Below are 22,366 nucleotides of genomic sequence, written 5' to 3'. Positions count from 1 at the left end.
TGGTCACTGGGTGTGAGGGAGGAGCCAAAATGTCACATGCAATTCCTTAGTTTGCAGCAATCGGGATATTACGCCAAGGACTGGTGATGGGGGTATATTGTTGTGAGACACCAGGCAGTTCTAATAACCCTACTTGTGGCACATGCCATCTTTTGAGAGAACTGCAGGGCCCGTCGGAATACCGAGGGTTCCTCTAGCGCTGATGCCCTGCTTTACAAGGACGCAGAACCCAGATTCATAAGTGCAAGGCAGGCAACCTGCTGCAAAGAACGCTCTGGCCCTTGGTAAAATAACTTCCTCGGGGTGGAGAAAAAGGAGAACCCCCCGCCCCTATGATGGCAAATCTTTCGCGTGGCCTAGAAAGGGGCGGCCGTCAGAAGAAGGTGGGTCGGAGGCCGACTCCGCCTCTCCGAAGGACCCGTGGCCGTACATTCATTGGTGTCAGTGCTGCCGGGAGGTTGGAGGTACTTCGCAGGGGGAGGGGAGGCTTCTTGGCTGGGCTCGCCGGGTCGCCGCCGCTGGATCCAGCCCGCGCTCGGGCGGAGACTGCCGAAGAGTCCCTCCTCTCCCTTCCTCGTGGCCTCCGGCTCCCCGCTCGCAGCCTCGGCTCCCTTCTTTTCCATCGCTCCGTCCCGTCTCCGAATTCGCGCACATGGAGCTGCTGTGTGTGGAGGGGGTGATCCGGGCCAAGCGGGATCCGCAGCTATTAAGGGACCGGCGGGTCCTGCAGAATCTGCTCAGCCAGGAAGAGCGCTGCTGCCTTCGCGTTTCCTACTTCCAGTGCGTGCAGAAAGAGATCCAGCCGTACATGCGGAAGATGTTGGCGTTCTGGATGTTGGAGGTTTGTGCCGGGAGGGGTCGGTCGCTCGCTCACTCACCCTCTCTCCTTGTGGGCTCAGCCCGGCTTACTTTTTAGTCGGTCGCCTTATAAAATGGGGGATGGGGGTGTTCCCCTTCTTTTCCAACCGTTCGGAAGGAAGCCTGGTTAGTTTCAGTGGCACCTATAATATTCGGGCAAGTATGAGGTATAGTATGCGACTTTATGGCACGTTTTTCTCCGTTCATTTCCTGGAATCTGGTTTCTCCGGAATCCGGAGTTTTCCTGGAAAGAAGTGAGGCCTTGGGTTAGGAGCCTGGATGGAGCGGGAAAGCTGAGTCTAATGGTAGTGGCGGGAGGGATCCAAATCCAGGCATTTTGGGGGAAAACTTTTTGCAAAGGGAGAGGTCGACCGAAGGTGGTGGGGAGTGTTTGCGTTGAGAGGGTGAAGGAATCGAATAAACAGCAAGCCGGGGTGGGGATTGAAAAAGTAAATGAGGCCTCCAAGCCCCTCGGTTTTCGCCTTCTCGATTTAGGTTGATTAAAAAAAAAAAAACCACCCTGATGGTGCTAAGCCAAGGAGAAGATTCTTATTCGAGAAACGTTCACCTTTTCTTGGCAGTAAGTCGTGCAACCTCTAGGGGGTCCCGGTCACTAGCCCTGCTTGTGCACAACGTTCAGGGACTAATCGAAGCACAGTTTAGAATCTGCAGTTTTCCATAACTAAAACACCAGAAATGAAGATGGGAGAAATAAATAACCAACTAGTAAAGGACAAATTTTAACCACCAATCCCTTCTCTACCGGAAAAAGAAAGTTGTAAGTCAAAATAGAATAATCTTGCCTTATTTTATAAATAAATTGCTTTAGATAATTGTACAATAAGCATAAATAAATTAAGTAGAGCTTTTTTCTAAATGAAACAAGGGGGAAACACAGTTTTATTTGTTAAGTTTCTTCCTGCTGGAAACAGGATTCTGAATTAAAGGGGTTTGTAGTCTAGAATGGGACTCTTAACTTTTATATGCCTGCCTTATTGATAATATATATTTTACTATCTTCATTTGCAAGATACCAAAGCACTCAGGGGAAATGACCATTTTCTGCAATTCCATTAATTTCGGTTATTAAATTCAGGGTTATAAAATCTTATTTTCCTGATCATCTGTAATACCGGTAGGTAAGAATTGCTTTTGGGGAAAACAAAGTAAGGAGCTCAGAATGGAAGAGAGATTTGAATTCCTCCATCCATTATACCTTAGGGGTGTCATAAATGGAAGCAGCCCTGTGTGGATAGGCTAGGAGTGATTGTGACTTTAAATTCATTTATATGGCTTTAAGCTGTTGAGACAGAAACCAGTATCTTGAACAGGAAAACTAAATTCATCCATTTTAAAAAGCACCAATTCCTATATGGGAAAGTCATACAGTAAAAAATGAGTTTTGGTTCTACAGTCACAGTTTAATTGTTAAGTCAATTTAAAAGATTCAGTGGGTATAGTAATAAATCAGCATATATAGCTAGCCTAATCAATGGAGAAAATGGGGAATTAGGCTTTTTAAATTATTGATTAATGTTGTCATCATATGATGGTTTCTTCTAGGGAAGTGCCATTTATTTCACTGGTATTTTTATTGGCATGAGATATAAAGGGTTTTAATGTTCTGTAGTAAATGAAATTAGGAAAGTGAGATGCTTTTGAGTATTTAGGATCTTAATTCATTGCACATAATGCATTAGGCCACACTTAAAAACCAAATACTGATTCTGTAATGCAGATTTGACCTAACCAACTGTGCAGCAGGATCTAGAAGCAAAAACAGAAAACACATTTTCACATCCCCTATTCTACATATTAACTCTCATATGTTCCTTCATATTTACAAAAAGTGCTTTGATAAGGACTATTTTTGAAGAATTTATTTTATTTATCGTAGGTGGTACCTATTTATAAAATTCTTTATCCATTGTTACTGGGTTTTTTTAAAATCAGGTTTGTGAAGAGCAAAAATGTGAAGAAGAGGTGTTTCCTTTGGCTATGAATTATGTGGATCGCTACTTGTCCTGTGTCCCCACCCGCAAAAACCACTTGCAACTCCTGGGAGCTGTCTGCATGCTTTTGGCTTCCAAGTTGCGAGAGACCATGCCTTTAAGTGTACAGAAACTCTGCATTTACACAGACAATTCCATCACACCATGTGAAGTTTTGGTAAGTTTCCTTCATTATTAGATATAATATTTCATATTTCTACAACTCAGCTTGCTTGTTCTGTTACTTAATCGTGGATGGGCAGTGGGCACTGTGGTTGCATCTTAAGTATCGTATGGTTTTCCTTTTCCTGCTACATCCTGATCTATTTTTTTCCTTTTCTACATGCACAACTTTTTTAGACTCTTGATTCTGGCCTGTTGAGTGCAATTGCCCATAAATTATCTAAAGTTAGAAGTGAATAGTAAATTGCCCCTTTTTGCTAAGCACATCAAATTACTTTAAGAATGGGTAGATATGAACTCCAAAATGGACATACTATGTAGTAAATGTTATTGGGTGGAAACAAGACTAAAGTGCTGTGCATGGGACAATTCCCCCCTCCTCCTAAAACTGGAACTCATAAGCATAGACTTTTGCACTTGTGAGCTTCCCTCTATGGTGACAATGTTTAGACACAATGGGCATGAAATGCCCTATCAGAAAGAAATGTACAGGTAGTCCTCGACTTACAACCACAATTGAGCCCAAAATATCTGTTGTGAATTGAGACTTGTTAAATGAGTTTTGCCCCATTTTATTACCTTTCTTGTTGCATTTGTCAATTGAATCACTGAACCTGTTAGACTAGTAATACAGTTGTTGAGTGAATCAGGCTTCCCCATTGATTTTGCTTGTCAGAAGATCACAAAAGGGGATTATATGACCCTAGGACACTGCAATTCTCATAAATATGTGTCAGTTGCCAAGTGTCTGAATTTGGATTACATGACCATGAGGTTGCTACAACAGTCTAAGTGTGAAAAATGGTCATAAGTCACTTTTTTCAGTGTCATTGTAACGTTGAACAATCACTAAACAGTTGTAACACTTGCCTAGCTGAGTGTTTCATATATGTGCTTAATCTAGTTATACTTCTGTGAATCTTTGTAATTATATTATTTCCAAATGTACAATGTTTTCCTCCACCATTTTCTTAAAAAATGTGTTACAAAGAAACTTCCTTTGTCATTATTCATCTGCAATGAGAAGTAATCATACAGCAAATACTATTTGAAGAAAACACATAGATTAGCAGTTTCTGTTAAGGGCAGAACTGTTCCTTTGATGGTTTGGGGATGGTTGAGACAAATACAGGTTTTCCAAATTTAGCTAAATCTCATTTAAAAATGAACAGTGAAATGTAGTCATGTCAGAAGAATAGCCATTTTTCAATGGTAGTTATAGTTTCAAACCTTCAGAGTACTCCAATAGGAAAATAATGCCTGTAAATATTTTTAAAATATTTAAACATCAGCTCTCTCAGAAGGTATGGCCAATGTTATGGTACTTAGCCTGGAAACATGTAATTTTTCTATCAGGCAGTTCATCAGTAGAATGACTCAAAAGTTGCTGCAATCAGTTCTATCAAGAACAATTCATCACTTACATCACAGTCTCTGTTATCCTGTTGCAGGTTCAAGTTCTATGTTCATTTTTTAATAAAGAAGCTCTTTTTAGTGAGACACTCAATATGAATGTAGTCTGTATTCTGAATGTTTATATAAAATACATTTTTGAAGCTCTTGCAGTGGTCTTTTCATTAGATTTCAGACTAGATCGAATATAGTGCAGAATTTCTAGAAACCAACACATCTCTTAAGAAAACGGTAGAGGAAAAGTAAGCAAGATTATATATGCTGTTGCTTAGAAAAGACTTATCCATGCTTACTATATTCAAAAGTAACCCAGGGTAGTTGGCTTTCCAAGGCATTCGCCATTGCTCTGTGGCAGAGCACTTGTTTTTCATGCAGAAGACCCATGTCATCTCCTGACCAGATGGAAAAATCCTGCCTGAAACTAGCAAGTTGCTGCCCATCACCCATGGCCTAATTCTGCATAGCCTAAGAAGTTCTCCTACTGTGACACCTGGCCCATTAGTTCTTATGTCTCTTCCTATACTTTACCTTTCTGGTGAGCCTTTCTTACAAAATAGCAAGCATCTCCGCTCCACTTGGGTTCATTTAATCCCAAAATTTGTCACTCAAGACTCTGCAGATATATCAACCGGTAGGAAAAGGAGATGCTTGGTAGAAATTCAAGAATGAATTAACGTAGTTTTTGGAGTGTAAGACGCACCTTTTTCCCTCAAAAAAGAGGCTGAAAATCTAGGTGCGTCTTATACACAGAATACAGCATTTTTTGCCTCCTGAAACTCCGCCCCTTTCTCCAAAATGGCCGTGCATAGCTTTTAGAAGGCTTTCAAACAGCTCCTGAGGGCTGGGGAGGGCAGAAATGAGTGACAAATGGCCCATTGTTTGTCCTCCCTGCCACCAGCAACACTATAAGCTTCCTAAAGGCTATCCATGCCCTTTTTGTGACAAAAAACGGGTCTGTTTTCATGAAAACCAGGCTGTTTTTTACTCATTTTTGGGGGGGCCATATCCCCCCCAGGAGCACTCTACAAACCTCATAAGGGCTATTTATGCCCCCCCCTTTTTTTTGTTGAAAAAAAACGAGTCCGTTTTTGGGAGGTTTGCAGAGTACAAAAACTTTTTTTAAAAATTTTCCTCTTCAGAACCTTGCTGCGTCTTATACTCTGGTGCGTCTTATACTCCGAAAAATACAGTGATGAGACATTTGAAGAGTTGGCCTGTCCTTCTAGCTGAGCTGGGAAAAGTATAGTAGCTTTTACCCAACTTCTCAGAGTAATAAATTGTGTCTATCCTTTGAGGAGCTTCTGCAGGATTCTTATCCATTGAATGTGACAAGCTCCTATCAGCAGGGTGGGTTGATTTAATTCAAAGGAATGTAATCCATCACTGGAAAATGGCCTGAATTAAATAATTGTTCTAAAACAGCTTTCTACTTTCTTACCTTCATTTCCTCAAGGGATTTGGATCTGAAATGATTGATATAACCATTGAAATAGTTTGTTTGCAGGTAAATAGGAAATCTTATGGATATTGATCATAGACCATATAACCTCCGTCCTGTTGTGTGTGTGTGTGTGTCTGTGTAAGTGTGTGTAATCTCTACTTCTCCAGAAGGAGCTCTACTGGCAGTAGCGGGATGCCATGGATCTCCCTAGAAGTATAACTGAACTGTCAGAACTTGTTTGCTTGTCAGGTAGTGGCATTATCTCCATTTCAGCTTCCATCAATCAAGGCATACAGGGCAAGGATTGCTCTGCCTGCTGTTTTCAATGATCAAAGTTAAATACAGCATGGATAAGTAGCCAAATAATAATAGATACATTGTCTAGCTTACTGTCTCATATACTGTATAATAATGTCTGTTCTTCAAAGCCTATTTCTCTTGTCCTTGGTTGCCTAGAAAAGCAGACTTTTAACCCCTTTGCATTTATACTTTTTTACTGAACATGTAATATTCTTTAAAGAAATAAGATTTAAATATATAACAAATCAGATTTTAAAATTACTTTCCTTGTCAGTGTGGCCCTGATTCTTTCCAAGAAGCTATAGCTAATGCCTAATGTCTTTAGTTTGGTTGTACTATATGTCTCTTCAGCCCAGCATTAGTCATGATTACCGAGGAGGATGGAGTTGTAATGGAAGAGCAAAGGGGAGTAGGTCAGATATTCTCTATCACTCTGTATTCTACAGGTGTTAGCTAGATACATTTTGTAGGTCAGGGGAACAGGAATCCCTTCTGAGTAGCTATATTTTTTCTTCATGTCATTAGACAGTTCATGGAACTATTTTTTCAACTCTTCAAAGATTATTTACTTGAGCATTCACTGTCTACTCCATTGGTTTACATTTGATCAAAGAGGGAGGGAGTTGTATTCACATGGACAATTAACAATGAAAATATCATTATTGTTAGACATTTTAGGTTTTCTATGAAACAAAGGTTACCCATTGCCATCATTCATTCATTCATTCATTTTTAGATTAACCATGTACGTATATAACCCATCAACTCATAAAGATCTCTGGAATTCCTCTTGATTTCAGACCACCAATAAGTTCAGGTCCTTGATCTTATATTGATTCCCCTCTGCTCCTGTAAATGCGCAGAAGTGCAGGAAACTCAGTAGAACCCCAACTGATTTATTTAACAGTAATGAAGTTTCAGAAGGAAAAGGTGATAAAATCCTTCCCAACTCAGCCTCTAAGTTCAGTTTCTTTCCATCTAAATTACATAACTGTTCTGGTCAGTATGGTGAATGAAAATATATTTGTTGCCAGCACTTTGAATCTGGCCCCCAATTCTGTTTGAAGAGCACAATGGCATAAGCATCAAAATGTGTTAGGAGCTTGATCTTCTACATGGAAGAAGAATCCAAAATCATCTGTGAAGCTGATATCCTGTATTCTATGACTGGACTGTGGATTGCCTTCCATCCTTCTCTTTAAAGTTCACTAACACTAAGAAGATAGGTCAATTATCTCTTTGAGTCATGCAGGATGGCATCTGCTTCTGGGTTTGAGAGTGTTAATTCTTCACTTACCCAACCACTTCCCTCCTGTGTGCTAATAATGTCCCATGCTTTTCTTTCACAATTGGGCAGCGAGAGTGATCCAGGCAAAGAAAAGAGAAAGCAACTTTATCATGGTTTGGACAATGGATGTATCCTGGCAATTTATCTGCCAGCTCCTGGAAGGAAAGCTATCTCACTTTCCTAGCAAGACCAATTTCCTCTTGGAAAGAAGAGGATGCCTGCTTGACACCAGTTCAGCACTCAAACTCATGCTGAAGTTATTCTTAGCATAAGGAAATGATGCAACAAGGAATTTATCCCCTTAAAGGAAGCTGGATTTCCGTCCACGGGTATTATCTAAGCTGTTGTGCACTTCATTCATTGAGCCAATTTGCTGCATGCATGTTTAGCTGAAAAGATGGTTACAAAGAGTATTTCATGTCAGCAGGTCACAAGGTCTTCAGTATGATGGGATTTACTTTCAGCATTCGTTCATTAACCATCTGGCTTGTCCAGCATTTTGGACTGTTGATCTTGAAGTTGGTCCAGTCTGCTCCATAGATAGGGAGCTATCATTTTACAAAAGTCCTTAGACACTTAGCCAATCTTCATCTATGACTTGGAGAACAATAACATTTACCTGCCTTTTTTTTCCAAAGCAGTTTACTGGTATAAATTTAAATGAAAATATTTTTTGAATATTTTTTAAAGATTATTTCTTGTAATAGAAAGTATTTTTTTCCTCTGTGATTTGTTAATTTTTTTAAAATGTAGAGGACACTGTTCAAAAATTGTGTCTCCACCTACCCCACCCTGCGTTATTAAAGTCCAGACTACCAGCTAAAGAGCCCATCATCTCATTCGGGATATGCAGAAAAGGATTCAGTTCCTTAAAGTTATACTTTATTTGTTGCTGCCTGCTGTGATCAATAGAGCATTGCTTGAAATTCACCGAACCTTCTTATTTGCAGTATTGATTCTTCCTAATTTTTGGATCCCCATTTGTCACTGAACAAATTTGATGTTAGATCTGTGGCAGTTGCTCTGCCTTTTCCCCCCTTAGCTTGATGTGGTAATATGCTGTTTTTCAAATGAAGGGCGAGTTTTCCCATAAAACAACAGTAAAGCCACAATGTAAGAATTTATCTGTCATGTGCAAACTGAGAAGATTAAACCCGAATAAACCAAGAAGGCTTCTCTCTGACCTTATGCTTGAAAAACCAGATAAAAGTCACTTTTGTTTCTCCCATGGCAATATTAAACGAAAGTTAATATCGATACTCATGTCAATCAAAATTTGATTCTTACTTAAGGAAGACTGCCCCAACACTGGAAGTCTTTAAGAAGATGCTGGATAGCCATTTGTCTGAAACGGTATAGGGTTTCCTGCCTAGGCAGGGGGTTGGACTACAAGACCTCCAAGGTCCCTTCCAACTCTGCTATTGTATTATTGAATTCTAAAATTACTTGCTGTCTGAAAATGAGAAAAGTAAGGAAAGATGAAGGAACAGAAATTAAAGGAAAAAAGAAACATGTGATTGGGGGAATCCGTTAAGAGCCTGTTGAGATGTGATGTGGCCATACGGGCAGCCTAAAAAGGGATTACAAAAGAGATTGCATGTAACCTGTATTCAAGGAAATGATATCATGTTGAGGGGCAAACCTCAATGGGAAGATGATCTTGCTGAAAGAATGAAAAAAAACAAAACACCAGGCCATATTCAGTCTTTCAAGGAAGCCTGCAAAGTTCAATTGGTGCATAACTGCTTTGACTTCAAAAAGCACATTGGGATTGAGTCGTAAAAATCTGCAGGCAAGACAAGGCCATGCACAGTGCCACTTCTCATATAGCTTTTCTGGCAAGGCCTTATATCTGTTTGAACTCTGGGAGTTGAGAAGCAATTGGTTATATCTTGGACATGCAGTCTCAGAAAGCTAAATAGAAGAATAGAGCATGGAGATCGTGGGGGAAAATGCTTGAGTATGCTGTTTAAGAATAAGAACTTGGGAAGACAGATAATATTGAGTCAGCACTAAGGTTTCCAGTGTGGTATTGTCTATTAAATGGCAGTAGCTCTTCAGGGTTTAAAACAGGAGTTGCTCTCAGCCCTAAGAAGAGAGCTGCTGGGTCAGAATCTGGAATTTTTGGCATACAAAGAATGTCCTCTATCTTGAGTTCTAGCCTCTGCCCAGATATTAGAAGAAACAAATCTTTATGTGTTTCTGAATTTGTTTGTTTTATACTGTTTGACCTGAGCTGTTCAATGTAAGAGGGGAAAATTGAGGAAAGAGGTTTTGCCTCCCCCCCTGCCAAGGTAAATAGGATACCATTGCTCTTGTTATTCCATTTGCCAGGAAATCTGGTATTTTTCTTGATAAGAACATTTAAGAAATTAGGAAGAAACTATTTTGGAAGATGAACCAGAAGATTAAAAATGGGATGGTCTTTTAGGCAAAAGAGACATTGACAGCCTCCCTGAAATTGCCCTTAAAACACTTGGATTTTGGAAGACATTGGGTCATACCAACCAAGGCTGATAGGACTTAGAAGTTAATATATGGATGGCAGATGAAGAAAGATAAAGAATTCTGATAATAAGAGAAGAAGAAACAAAATGTCACTCTTCCGCTAGAATGGAAAGTTTATTGAAAATGTTTCCATAGCATTTGGCAAATAAATAGTATACATCAGTGCTTCTCAAACTTGGCAACTTTAAGATGTGTATTTCAACTCTAAATTCTATAGTGTGATTGCGGAATTAAAATTACTAAATTTGAGAAACACTCATATGTTTTTTGCCTAGAAAAGGCTGTATTCAGTTGTGCCTGACTACACGGGAGAATGAAGATTATAATTGACCGATGTAGATCCTGTATTACTCTTTCCTCTGGTGTTCGTTTTAGAGGACAAATTCTACATCTTATCAGCTGCAATGACAGAAGGTTTGCACACCTAAACTGTCAAGAGGCACAGTTTGGGGTTGGAAACATTCTGCAGTACAGGTATTCTTCAGCTTGTGACTACAATTGGACCAGAATTTCTGTTGCTAAGCAAGGTGGTTGTTAAGAGAGTTTCACCCAATTTTACACTCTTTTTTTGTGAGTTGCTTTGCGAACCGCTGCGGTTGTTAAGTGAATCAAATGGTCATTAAGCAAATTGAACTTCCTCCATTGACTTGCTGGTCGGAGGCTGGCTTAGACTTGCGGGATCGTATTCTGCCCCATACATCCCTGCGACCAATCCGCTCGCACAGAGAGGGTCTCCTCCAGGTGCCGTCCACCAGGCAGTGCCGGGGGGCGGCGCCTAGGAGTAGAGCCTTCTCTGTGGCGGGCCCAGCCCTGTGGAATGACCTCCCCCCGGATATTAGGAATACCTCTGACCTCCGCTCCTTTCGTGTAAAGCCCACCTATTTCAAGTAGCTGGCCTGGCTCAACTTTGATCCAACTATATCGTTCCTGACGGGTTTTTTTATTTGGGGTATTTTAATTGTATTCAATTATTTAGGGGTTTTTAAACATTGTGTTTTTAATTGTTTTTATTCATCAGCTCACCTCCTCCTTGTATATGTCTTTGTATACGTTTTTGTTATATGTATGTTTGTCTATATATTTATTTCCTATGTTTTATTGTACGCCGCCCCGAGTCCTTCAGGAGAGGGTGCGGCTAAGAAATAAATATTTATTATTATTATTTATTATTAGACGGTAGAAAATGATTATTCCCAGGATGCGACAACTATCATAAATACATGCCAGTTGTCACGCATCCAAACTTTGATCATTTGACTGTAGCGATGCTGTGGCAGTCATAAGTGCAAGGACCATTCATAAGTGGCTTTTTTCAGTGGCACTGTAGCCTTTAACAGTTGCTAAACAAATGGTTGTGAGTCAAGGACTATCTGTATACAGATTCCAAGGAGCAGTAATCTTTTGCTGGGATCTTGAGGAAAAGGACAGTAAGCTTCATGCATTTGGCTTTTTTTCTTGTGTGATTTTTTTTTTAAAAAAAAAAATTCCCCTGTTTTTCTTGCATAATCTCCCCTCCCTTCCCTCTTTAGGACTGGGAATATTTGGTCTTAGAGAAGCTGAAATGGAACCTGGTAATAGTAATAGCAAACGATTTCCTGGATCACATTCTCCATCGGCTGTCTCTTCCTCAGCATAAGGTGCACTTGGTAAAGAAACACGCCCAGACTTTCATTGCATTGTGCGCCACAGGTATGTTTGTGTTTGAAAGGGTGAGCCTCTCTGGAAGGGAGAAGCAGCTTCATTTATACACTTTGAAAAGAGAGACCTTGTTTAATTGATACCTGTAGTAAACTGATTTTTTTTTTCCCGAAGAGGCCAAAGATTCCCCCGTTGATTGAAATCCGGTTTCTGTCTCTGGAAAGCAGGGATGGTGAATATTTCAGGTTTAAGTGTGCCATTATCTATAAAAATTAAATATGACATAATAATTCCAAAATGATAGTTTGCATGATAAGGACAAATTTAGTCCTAGAGGTTTGTTCACAGAAGCAACTTGCTGTCTCTAACTATTTTAAAAAGAACTTTACTGCTCTGTTGAAGAATATAACCTCTGGTTCTCTTCTATCACCAGAAAGACACATCCTATTGATCATTTGAACTGGGCATTAGGTCACTGCTGAATTCTTGTATAGTCTTAAGTGGGGAAATGCATTTTTCTCTCGCGTTCGCTACTTGTTGTAAATGTGCAGGGAGAGCACCTATCTTTTCTTCTTTCAGGAAGAGGCATTTTTGCTTATTGTAACATGCTATCGAAAAGAAATAGCTATGTAACCTTATAGATTATTCTTAGGTTGGTTAATGAAACATCTTAGATAGATTTCATGTCCCCTTTTGTTGGTGTCAAAGTAGGAAGCTGCCAGTCACTTCCACTATTTTCATTCCGGTTTTTGGTAACTTTGGAGTAAATGGAAGAAGGCCTTTTAGGCAATAATGGGTTCCTTTTTCCAAGCTGGCAGATTAATCGAATACTAATGTCTGATATGCAATAGCATTGACTGTTAAAATACTGATGCAAATTGATCATGATGATGATGACTTTCGAAGGTGGGATTTCATCAAATGAATGCTTCCTCCTGACACCTGTAAATACGCTGATGATAATTTTGTTGCAAAATGATTTGCGCAAGCTAAGATCATGCTCTTTTTCAATTTGGGAGGCACTTTAAAATTATGAAAGTGGTTGGTTACAGGTCCGCAAAGTACTAATATTTATGAGATTGCTCCTGCCACCATTTCTAGATGTCCCCCACTCATAATACATAATCACAGATTATCTTTGCATTTTAAATGGAGCAAAAAATAGACTTTATAGAGAAAACAGCCTACCATTTTATTTTCTAAACATCCCGTTGAGGCTTCATAATAATAGCAATAGACTTATAGACCTATACACCACCCCATAGTGCTTTATACTGCAAGTTTTTTTTTTCTTATTTAAAAATTAGTGTCCAATTCTGCATTGCTGAAATTTTGAAATGAGCCATCTGGTCAGGAATAAGGCAGAGTTTAAATATTTTAAATAATATTAAAAGAACGAAGATGTTGTATTCCTTTCTGAAATTTGAAACCCTAACCTGTGCTGCTTAGTTTTAATTTGCTTGGTCTTCTATCTTAAAGTATCTGCTTTAGCTTTCTTTGTGGACATTTCTCTTTGCTGAATGAAATAACGAATGGATTCATTCCTCTTCCTCCTAACACCCCTTTCTTCTTTATTTGTAGAGTACACCTTTGCTATGTATCCACCATCCATGATTGCCACAGGTTGCATTGGAGCAGCAGTCCATGGCCTCTCTACCTCATCTGACCATTTTTCTGGCGAGGCACTTACTGAGCTGCTTGCTAGCATTACTGGCACAGAGGTGGTGAGTATCCTGCTTGGAGGCAATAGCGAGCAAAATGGGAACTGGAGTTCTGCTAACATTTTCTTCCTTGAGTCAAGGAGAGCTATTGTGGCTTCTTCCCTTTGCATTCCAAACTGGTTCTTGTTTATAAGATGGCCAGAAAATCTGGTATTAACAGATGGCATTTAGCATCTCCTTAAGAAACCACCAGGCTGTCAAATCATTTCTTAAGCCTCTGTTTGATGATTAGAGACATCTGCCTCTTTTCAAAAGTTTCTGGTGATAAAGCTTTTGAGCTGCCAAATCTAAGCTGATGATCCAATATCATCGGCAACAGCAACCTGGATAATAAAGATCCAAATACCCAAATCCCAAGTTTCTGTTGATTAATCAAAACATCTTAACAACAATAGCAAAAGAAAAATACAGCAATAATCAAACCCCAAATTAATCTATGCACCATAAAATTAGCTACACTAAAACCAAGGCTATCTTTTTAGGAATGTGATAGATGGAGAAAACATCTAGGCAAACAAAGGGAACTCTTTCAAAAGTCATTTTGAACCGTGATGCTGATATTGCTACATAAACAAGAAAAACGACAAACCAGGACTGAAACTTGCAGTTTATTTTTCTGCCTAAGGAACCTCTTGTGCTTATGACTGTAGAGTCGCAATTCGGAGAATTAAGGGGAGATTGGGACAAGATGCTGAAGAAAATAAAATCCATATTTTCTTGTTAAAATCTTGTTGGTAGATTAATTCATTTATTTTCACTTTTTGGTTTAAAGTAAAATCCTCAGAATTCAATAGGAATTGTTGTGAATGACACTCTTGCCCAAATCTGGATTAAACATACTGCATTCTATGTGGTATGTTTAAAGTATGGAATGGAGTTCATAAATTCCCACTTTCCAACATATGTGTATAAAAACAATTCTAAGTATAAGACATTTCAATTACAAAAGATTAAAATAAACTTTAAAAACCCCACAGATTTGTTAATTGTGCAACTAATGGGCTATGTAGGGATAGAATTAGCTAATTTTGGTCTGACTTCCTTACCCTGCATGGAACGTTCACTTAGAATTACCTTTAAAAATTCCTATATTACCTTGTATTGCAAAATTTAAGGCATAGGTCCTCTTTACCAGCTTTTTCCTATTGGATTGTTCATCGTGCCATTTTTTAAAAATTAAAATAGATAGAATTAAGAGCAGGAAATTAGGTTCCTTTGATCATGTGTTCTGCTTAGATTTTGGACATAGTAGACCTTCTACCCCATTTTTCCTGGCTATCCTGCACAAGTCATTATGCTAAAACAAGAGCTGTTTGTTTATTACATTTCTATGCCACCCATTTCACTGATATAGTGACTTTGGACAGCTGTTCAAAAGTTGTGTTTGGAAGCCTAGAATGAAGGCATATCTGGAAGAGCAGATGTATTATGAGAAGCCACGGATGAAAGGAGAAATGTTGGAGCTTAATTCGACAAGCAGAAGCACCTAACTAGTTGTTTCAGATTCTTGTTCTCACAGCTCTGGAAAAGTTGTCATTCATTTAAACCACCAACTCGCCCCTGACATTTTATAGATTACTTGATTTGGGTGAAAAGATTTTATATGCAGCCACTGATTGTCTGCCATATGTGACTATATTATTAATGAGGCTGAATCTTATTTTAGTTGCAGCCCAGTGCAGAAAGCCTGTCACCTTCAGAAATGGAGGATAGTAGAGCCTTTCTTTGCCTGGTCAATGCAAAGGTTACATGGTTGTCCCTGGAAGACATCTGCTCTTCTGGCAGGCTTCCTCTCCTTGCTCTGCATCCTTGGATTCCCAAGCCAGTGCTGCTTTTTCACTGTTAAGCCAAAATAATTGTGACTCTGCAGTACTCAGTGGGGTTGCTATATAAATTGGCTGTTCTCTAAAACCCAATTGCTTTTTCTTGTTGCATTGTGGCAGCTTCTGACCTACCACTGAGTTCATGATTGGTGGGTATTTGCAGATGGTTCTTCCATTTATTACTTACCTGATGCTCCAGATTGGTTATTTCTTCTTTTCTTTTGCACACGGGGGAGGGGGGTTGTCTTTGAAAAGCAGAAATGTTGGAGATTAGGTTGGTGAATGAGGACAGGCTTGGAATTGGCTTCATGTCTATTCAGATGGGTCAGTGTAGGATTTTTGCCACAGGCAAATATGGAGTCTAGAGAAGTACACTTCAGGTGGCATTCCAGAGCCCTCCCGGGTTGCCTTCTCAAGTTGCCAGGAAAAGCATATTTGACGTTCTGAATACTCTGTTACATGACTCAAACCAACAGAGAAAGCAGGAGCTGGTGAATTGTGCCTATCTTGCAGATCTAGTAGTAAATTGCTTGACAACCATGAAGTGAAGAACATGTTTGGTAAGGTTTTTGGCTTTTTGCCCCATGCTTTCTGAACTGTCCAAGGCCAGCTGCTCGCAAGCTGCTCTATGAATGAGAGTGAGTCTGGAAATCAAGTTTGAATGCTGAGCCTATTAGCAGAGTTGATGGAAAACAGTAAAGGGCAGGTGGAAAGTGGATAGAGGATTACAAAAGATGAACATCTCATAAAGAGAAGAAGTGAGGATTTCAAGGCCCCATGCTGTAGTTAGTTCTTGCCTGAATTGGAATGCCATGTTTTATCTTGTCAATTGGCTTTGTTTTACTGTCCAGTGCTTTTAAGTTTCTTTCCCACTTTTTGCATTTTTTGAGCTTTTTGTCTTCTAACTGAAGCTTGTAAGATGCTATAAAAAAATAGAGCTCTTGCTCTGTTTGATATTCTTACTAGGCTTCAGCTGAAGATTTAGTGGGTAGAGGCACCAAGCAGAGATTTGAATTATTTCCAGTAGTTTTGTTTTATTGAACTTTTCTGTTTCGTTGAAAATAGCCTTTAAACCTGATTTTTGCATTTATAGTGAATCTTGAGTGCTTTGAGATTTATAAGGAGATGGACATACATTCTTCCTATTTTTGAATGTCAGTTTATCATAAAATATGTAATCAGGAACAAATCTTAAAATTTTGAGACATTCCCATTCTTTTCTTACTTTTTAGATCATATAAAAATAGAAACAACGAGACAGATTCAAAAACAACAAAGAACAGGTTAGCATGTGGAGGACCTGTACATACTTTCTATCCCTTTCAGTTTTCACACCTGTCCATCCACTCCCAGTTGCATTTAATTCTTAAAATTGCCCATGCCAATGCTTAGTGTCTCTTGCATACAATTCACTAGATGTATCAGATGTCTTAAGATTCTAGAGCGAAGAGTCGATGATCTATAGGTGCTTTGAATGGCCATGCCATTTTTAAACAACAGTCCCAAGTCATGAGAATCTAGGACATGTTTTACAAGAAACAGATCTTTGATCCATTCAACTCTTTATTGCTACACACTGAATGGCAAACAGGGTTTCAGATCAGTTTTTAAAACATATCCCCCAAAACACCAGACACTGCCTATGTTCCGGCAAAGGATCACAAGGCCAAAATATGAGGAAAAGAGAAGCTACAATTATTGTTGCAATGTTCTATTTCAGTATCATGGAAGTTCTTAGAGACTTGTGTGAGAATGTCTTGAAGTAGAACTGAAACAGCATAGGATATTAACCACAAAGGACCAAAGCCCACCTGTGCCTCACACAAATCCCTTCTAGTTCCCTCAATTCCTGCAGGAGTAAATTTAAAAATAACACAGAGAGGGTCTTCTTTCATGTAAATTCTCTCTACTTCAGCCTTCCTTGCCTTTGTGGGAGGGATTTTCATTTCGGTCCATTTCTTTTTTTCTTTTTTTTTTCCTCTGGAGAGAGATTGTGTTTTGTCACTAAGCTTGATGTTTGGCCAACTGAAAGTGTAGCTTATTTTTCAGTTCAATGGCAATGCTGGGATCTGGGTCATCCACCGAAATAGGAATAATTATTTTCTATGGAGAATTGTGTTCATACTTGATCCATCAGAGTTTTGTCTGTTGGAGCTAGAAGTAGAAACATACAATAATCCCTTTCAGAGAAGAAACTTACCATGAGACATCCAACATTCTAAATTCTATAATCAATGCTTCCTGTATTTCCTTATCATCTGCTTGCAAGCTTGGCAAATGATTTAGAGTGGGCTTTACTAAGCTTTAGATGGGTGTTAAAAGAGGTTTTAGAGGCCATGTTTACTGGAACTGTCTTAGAGGGAAAGAACTTGGGTGTTGCTATTTTTACTTGCCACATCCTCTGACAGATTCTAAGAACCATCAGTGGATTCTTTGTAAGATTATATACAGTACATGACAGGATCCCGCGAATTGAGCAGCCTCAACGGGCTTGTTGAGGATCCACTCAAACCCCAAAGACCTGCAGAGAATCATTGTGTTTTAGGCTAGAGCAAGAAGATGGTCCTTTGTCTTTATAGCAGGAGATGCATGCAGCAAGCTATACTTAGGCCTTACCACTGTGATTCATTGCAGAACTGAAGGGGTTTCCTCGTTTCCCTGAGAAAGATTGTTGCTGCATATAGGCCCTCCCAAATTGAAGGTCAAGATTTTCCCTTGCATTAAGATAAATGCAGTAACAGTACTCTCTGGAGAACACAGTCACAGGCAGTCTAGCACGTTCGAATTCTTGGGAGGAGGGAACTATTGAACGTTTCAAATATTATGGTAATACTTCTCACTAGATAGCTGACTAGTAATATGTATTTCTAGCAGTTTTTCCTCTCCTGTGCAAGACATACTTCAATGCAAGTGTGTCTTTTGGGCAAACATTGTAGAAATGAGTTGCAGACTCTTTCTTGGCATGATTTCCTTAGAGTTCCCAGCACACCAGGAAATACTTCTTTGAGGGAAATAAATTAATGTGCACATACATAAATAAACCATTAGCAAATATTTTAACTGTAATCATGCTGAATTCTTATAGTTCTACTTTTGCAACAATTATTGATGTGTTTCCTAGCCAAAATAAAAGACAGTACCACTCCAGCGTTCTTTGTTCACTGTTGCAAGAATCAGACTTCATCTGGCTATTTGGAGTGACCTACCTTCATATGATAAAACCATGAATGGCCTTAGGTGGCTCAATGTTGCCAATTTCTATACAAATCTCTATGTAAACTAGCTGGTATCAGTTGCATTTATTTGTCCCTGGTAGTAACTTTAACAAACCAGTCATTGATTGTGCTTCTCCCTTGGAACTTTTCAGTGCCAGTGTATCTAACATGAATGCTTCAAATATTTGAAGATGTTTGGTTGCGCTGAAAAAAGGCATGAAGGGTGCAAAATGTGAACATGAACACTCTTCTTTGTTCCTCTCCTCTTTCAGGACTGCTTGAAAGCTTGTCAGGAGCAGATCGAAGCTGCCTTAGCCGATAACCTGAAACGACTATCTCAGCCTCAGCAAGACTATAGCCCCTCCAAGAGTGCAACTTACCTGGAGAGCCAGGAAGTCAGCTTGACCAGCACACCTACGGATGTCACAGATGTCAACCTGTAACAAGTCCTCTTGGTGACCACCACCCAGTTCTCAGAACAAAAAGGGCCCATGGAACAGTCTGCCATCACTGATTAACTGAGGGAATTTCTCCAGTAGATACCATATTTCTAATAAGACTGGGTTGTAGTGGACTTGGTTGGGACTCTTGCAGTAGGACTGTTTGTGTTGCTAGCCTGGGTTTCCAAGGATCAGGAGAGCCTTCTGGGGTAATTGAATCAAACTTAAACTTGGGAAGGATGAGTGAGCATAGCATCAGTTCAAAAGATTCATCAGTTTGGGTCACTTCATTGGTGGGGCACTGCTGATATACTCCTACTTTATCTCAATCTTCGCTGCATGCCTATTGCATGTGAGTCAAGAGAGAGAATGCACTTTTGTTGCCTGAATCACCTTCATCTTCCATAATGACTTGTTGACATTCAGCTGATACTTCCTTGGCTAAAGCTGTTTTGCTCAGGCTGCCATTTGTGGGCATTATAAGAGCCCAAACAATATAGAGTTATAGCACTGGAACCCCTTTCCAGCTTCACTCAGTGCCAAGGATGCCTTAATTCTTTGAACATCGAGAGTAGCACGATCTTTGAGCCCTTCATTTGAGAATGAGTGGGTGGGGGGTGCTTGCTTTTTGTAGGTGCTTATCAAGGGGCTGCTTGTCATAGTAAAAATGTAGGGAGGCCTGAAGGGATAAATTTTACTTGCACCTGGTTGCCTTTGCTTATTCCTGTGAGATCTCTGAGCTGCTTTATTTATTGTAAGGATTAAATCTTGTAAAACTGCAGAATTAAGGGACATTAGCAGTCTGGTCTGTCCCATCTTGCTATATAAAATAGTGCCTTAATATTCTTTCCTCATTCTCCTTCATACCTCTGGGTTGCTTACTTTGATTAGCCATTGTAGAAGTCATTCACATTCAGAGTACACCCAACACTTGCTGCTATACTTGTATGTAAAATCCTTCTTGTCTATACTGCCAAAACCCTTTTAAAAGGCAGGCAGGAGAACTGCATGCAAAGGATGTATGGAGAGGGAGTAAGTAAGAGAGTTTCTAATGCGATTACCTGCTTTTGTAAGGGGGATAAAAGATGAAAAATGTTCCCCATAGAGTTTACAATATGATGAGCTACAGACTGCACTGGTGTTGAGGATTAAATCCATGATGATTCAGGAAAAATGTTGGATTGTTTCCCCCCCCTAAATGCTGCTTTTATGAAAGATCACTTTAAGAATTATTAAGCATAGGTGAACTTTAGTGATGGGAGCAAACTTTGCATTTGAGTTCTAGTGGTAGTTCATTCTTCAGCCCTCTAGCTTTACAAGAATAAGAGAGTTGGAAGGGACCTTGGAGGTCTTGTAGTCCAACTCCCTGCTTGAGCAGGAAACCCTATACCATTTCAAAACGAATTTCAACCTCTTCCTAAAAACCTCCAGTGTTGGAGCACCCAAACTTTGGAGGCAAATCATTCCACTGATTAATTGTTCTAGCTAGAAATTTCTCCTTAGTTCTAGGTTGGTTTTCACCTTGATTAGTTTCCATGCCGTTTCTTGTACTGTTTCGGGTGCTTTGAAGAATAGTTGACGTAAACTGATGCAGACATCCCCAGTGGGGAGAAGAGGCAAGTGACAAAAAGTATGTGGTGACACAGGCGTGAAAGGAAAGAACTTGGATTATGAAGTCATGACATCTTTCACCATTTTGGCATTATCATGATTGTGAATGAACTCAAGCACCACATATTTACCAAAAAAGGCTTTTTTAAAATTTTTATTTCCCCTTTCCCTATGCTTAGCCTGGTTATGTCATAATCAAAGTGCCATCAACATTTCTGATAAATGGAAGTCTGTATCCATTAGAACTTCATACAAGGTTGGAAATGAGGAGAATGCATTTTAGATATATATATATAGATAGATAGATATAGATATATATGTTTGACAATATGATATTCATGGTCACTTGAAATTCTGTTGTTAGGACAATGTTGGTGTTTTACCATATTGCAATAAAATATCCTTGAAACTGGCTCATTCTTGCTCTCTTTCCTGGGCATACATAAAATACAATTTTAAAAGAACCAAATAGATCTACAATGTGATTTGACAACATCTAAAGAAGGCTGTCTGTTCCATGGTACTATTAAAAATACAAGCTGTTCTTGATTTGTCCCTTTGAAGGACTTCATGTTATAATAACTACTTCAATAGTGCACATTTTTCAGCTATGGCAGCTAAATCCACAACCAGATGGTAAAAATAGCAACTATAACAATAATATGCTTTAATATTATAAAAGTAAAATGCAGCATGAAGCAGGTACTTTATTAACGTGAAGGAGATATATGTGTGTGGAGAGAGAAAAGGCATAATCACTACAATTACAATGGCTATTAATTGGTTTCCATGCACATTAGTGCCAGATCCTTTAGATTGCATTGAAACTACTTTGTTATGACACTACTACTTGTAAAGTTAAACTTCCAGAGGGTTTTTGTTTGTTTGTTTGTTTGTAATATGGTGCGGTCAGTAATACTTAGGAGGTTAACAAATTCTTAATGGTTCTCAGGACTGGACAGAAAACAGGTCATAGATCTGGACTTTTCCCTCCTGGCTGGATTTCTGTAGGACTGCAAACATTACGCTTAGTAGAGAAAGTTTAGATCATGCCTGCCCAGTGGATAGCAGTGGGATTTGAGAGCATGTGGTTGACTTACAGTATTTTATTTTTTGTATGCCACTCACAGCGTCTGGAAATGAAGCAATGGAGAATATATAGCAAGTTAAAAAATACTATTCACCATTGGTGGCCTTTCACCACATCCCTAGTAAAATGAAGCGATAGGTTACAACGTGGGGTTTTGGCTTATGGTTGGCCCTTCCTGTCTGTATGAAATGCATTCTCCAAGAAAGTCAGCCAGGAGCCATTCCTGATGCTATTCTTGGCTAGATGTCTTTTTCACCCTGAACTGTTTTTCATATTTTAGCTACTTTGCTACCTATTCGCGCTACTAAAGAATTCCATGCCTTTTATTTCAAAACCAACTGAAACTTTAGCTTAAAGGTAATACGGTTTAATGAGAAAGTTGCCATTAGCAAAATATTTGAGGACTGGGACTTACCTGCAAACATGCTGGATATCATTTAAGGCAAAATAATAGAGATCAATTTTGAATGGCATTTTTTGCCTTCTGAATTCAGTACAGAGAGCTCTCCACCTACTTTATATTCAACTACCGGTAATCTGATTTCTGGCCTCTGAAATTTTAAATACTACAAGGATGGGTTTTTAAAATCCAACCTAGTGGTCCACTGTTGGTATTTTGTTGTTTTTTTTCTACGAACATAACAAATCTGAAGAACACTTGTAATGTAACAAATGTAATGAAGGCCATCCAATGGAAGACTAGTGGGCTTCCTTGTGCTTTGCCACTGTGAGAAGAGGCTGCTGAACTAGATGGGTCAGGGATCCAATCCAGGAAGGCGCTGCTTACGGTTTAGGAAAACGAGGGACTCCATCTCTGAATTTTAATCTATCCGAAAAGCTGCAATA

At 39.3% G+C, this 22,366-nt stretch overlaps 1 protein-coding gene across 1 annotated transcript; it reads left to right on the top strand.

Annotated features, from left to right (window-relative positions):
- Window positions 1-386: 386 nt before the first annotated feature.
- CCND3 (cyclin D3) lies at window positions 387-20,838 on the top strand. The gene is made up of 5 exons (XM_081946965.1): window positions 387-841; window positions 2,812-3,027; window positions 11,512-11,671; window positions 13,202-13,344; window positions 18,652-20,838. Exons 1-5 carry the CDS (start codon window positions 653-655, stop codon window positions 18,820-18,822), a joined length of 879 nt encoding a protein of 292 aa, XP_081803091.1. The 5' UTR covers window positions 387-652; the 3' UTR covers window positions 18,823-20,838.
- Window positions 20,839-22,366: the final 1,528 nt, after the last annotated feature.

The sequence above is a fragment of the Natrix helvetica genome, assembly GCF_964273705.1.
Source record: "Natrix helvetica genome assembly, chromosome: 3".
NCBI classification, from domain to species: Eukaryota; Metazoa; Chordata; class Lepidosauria; order Squamata; family Natricidae; genus Natrix; species Natrix helvetica.
The sequence above is the reverse complement of the archived record's forward strand: the minus strand, read 5'-3'. Positions and strand labels throughout refer to the sequence as shown.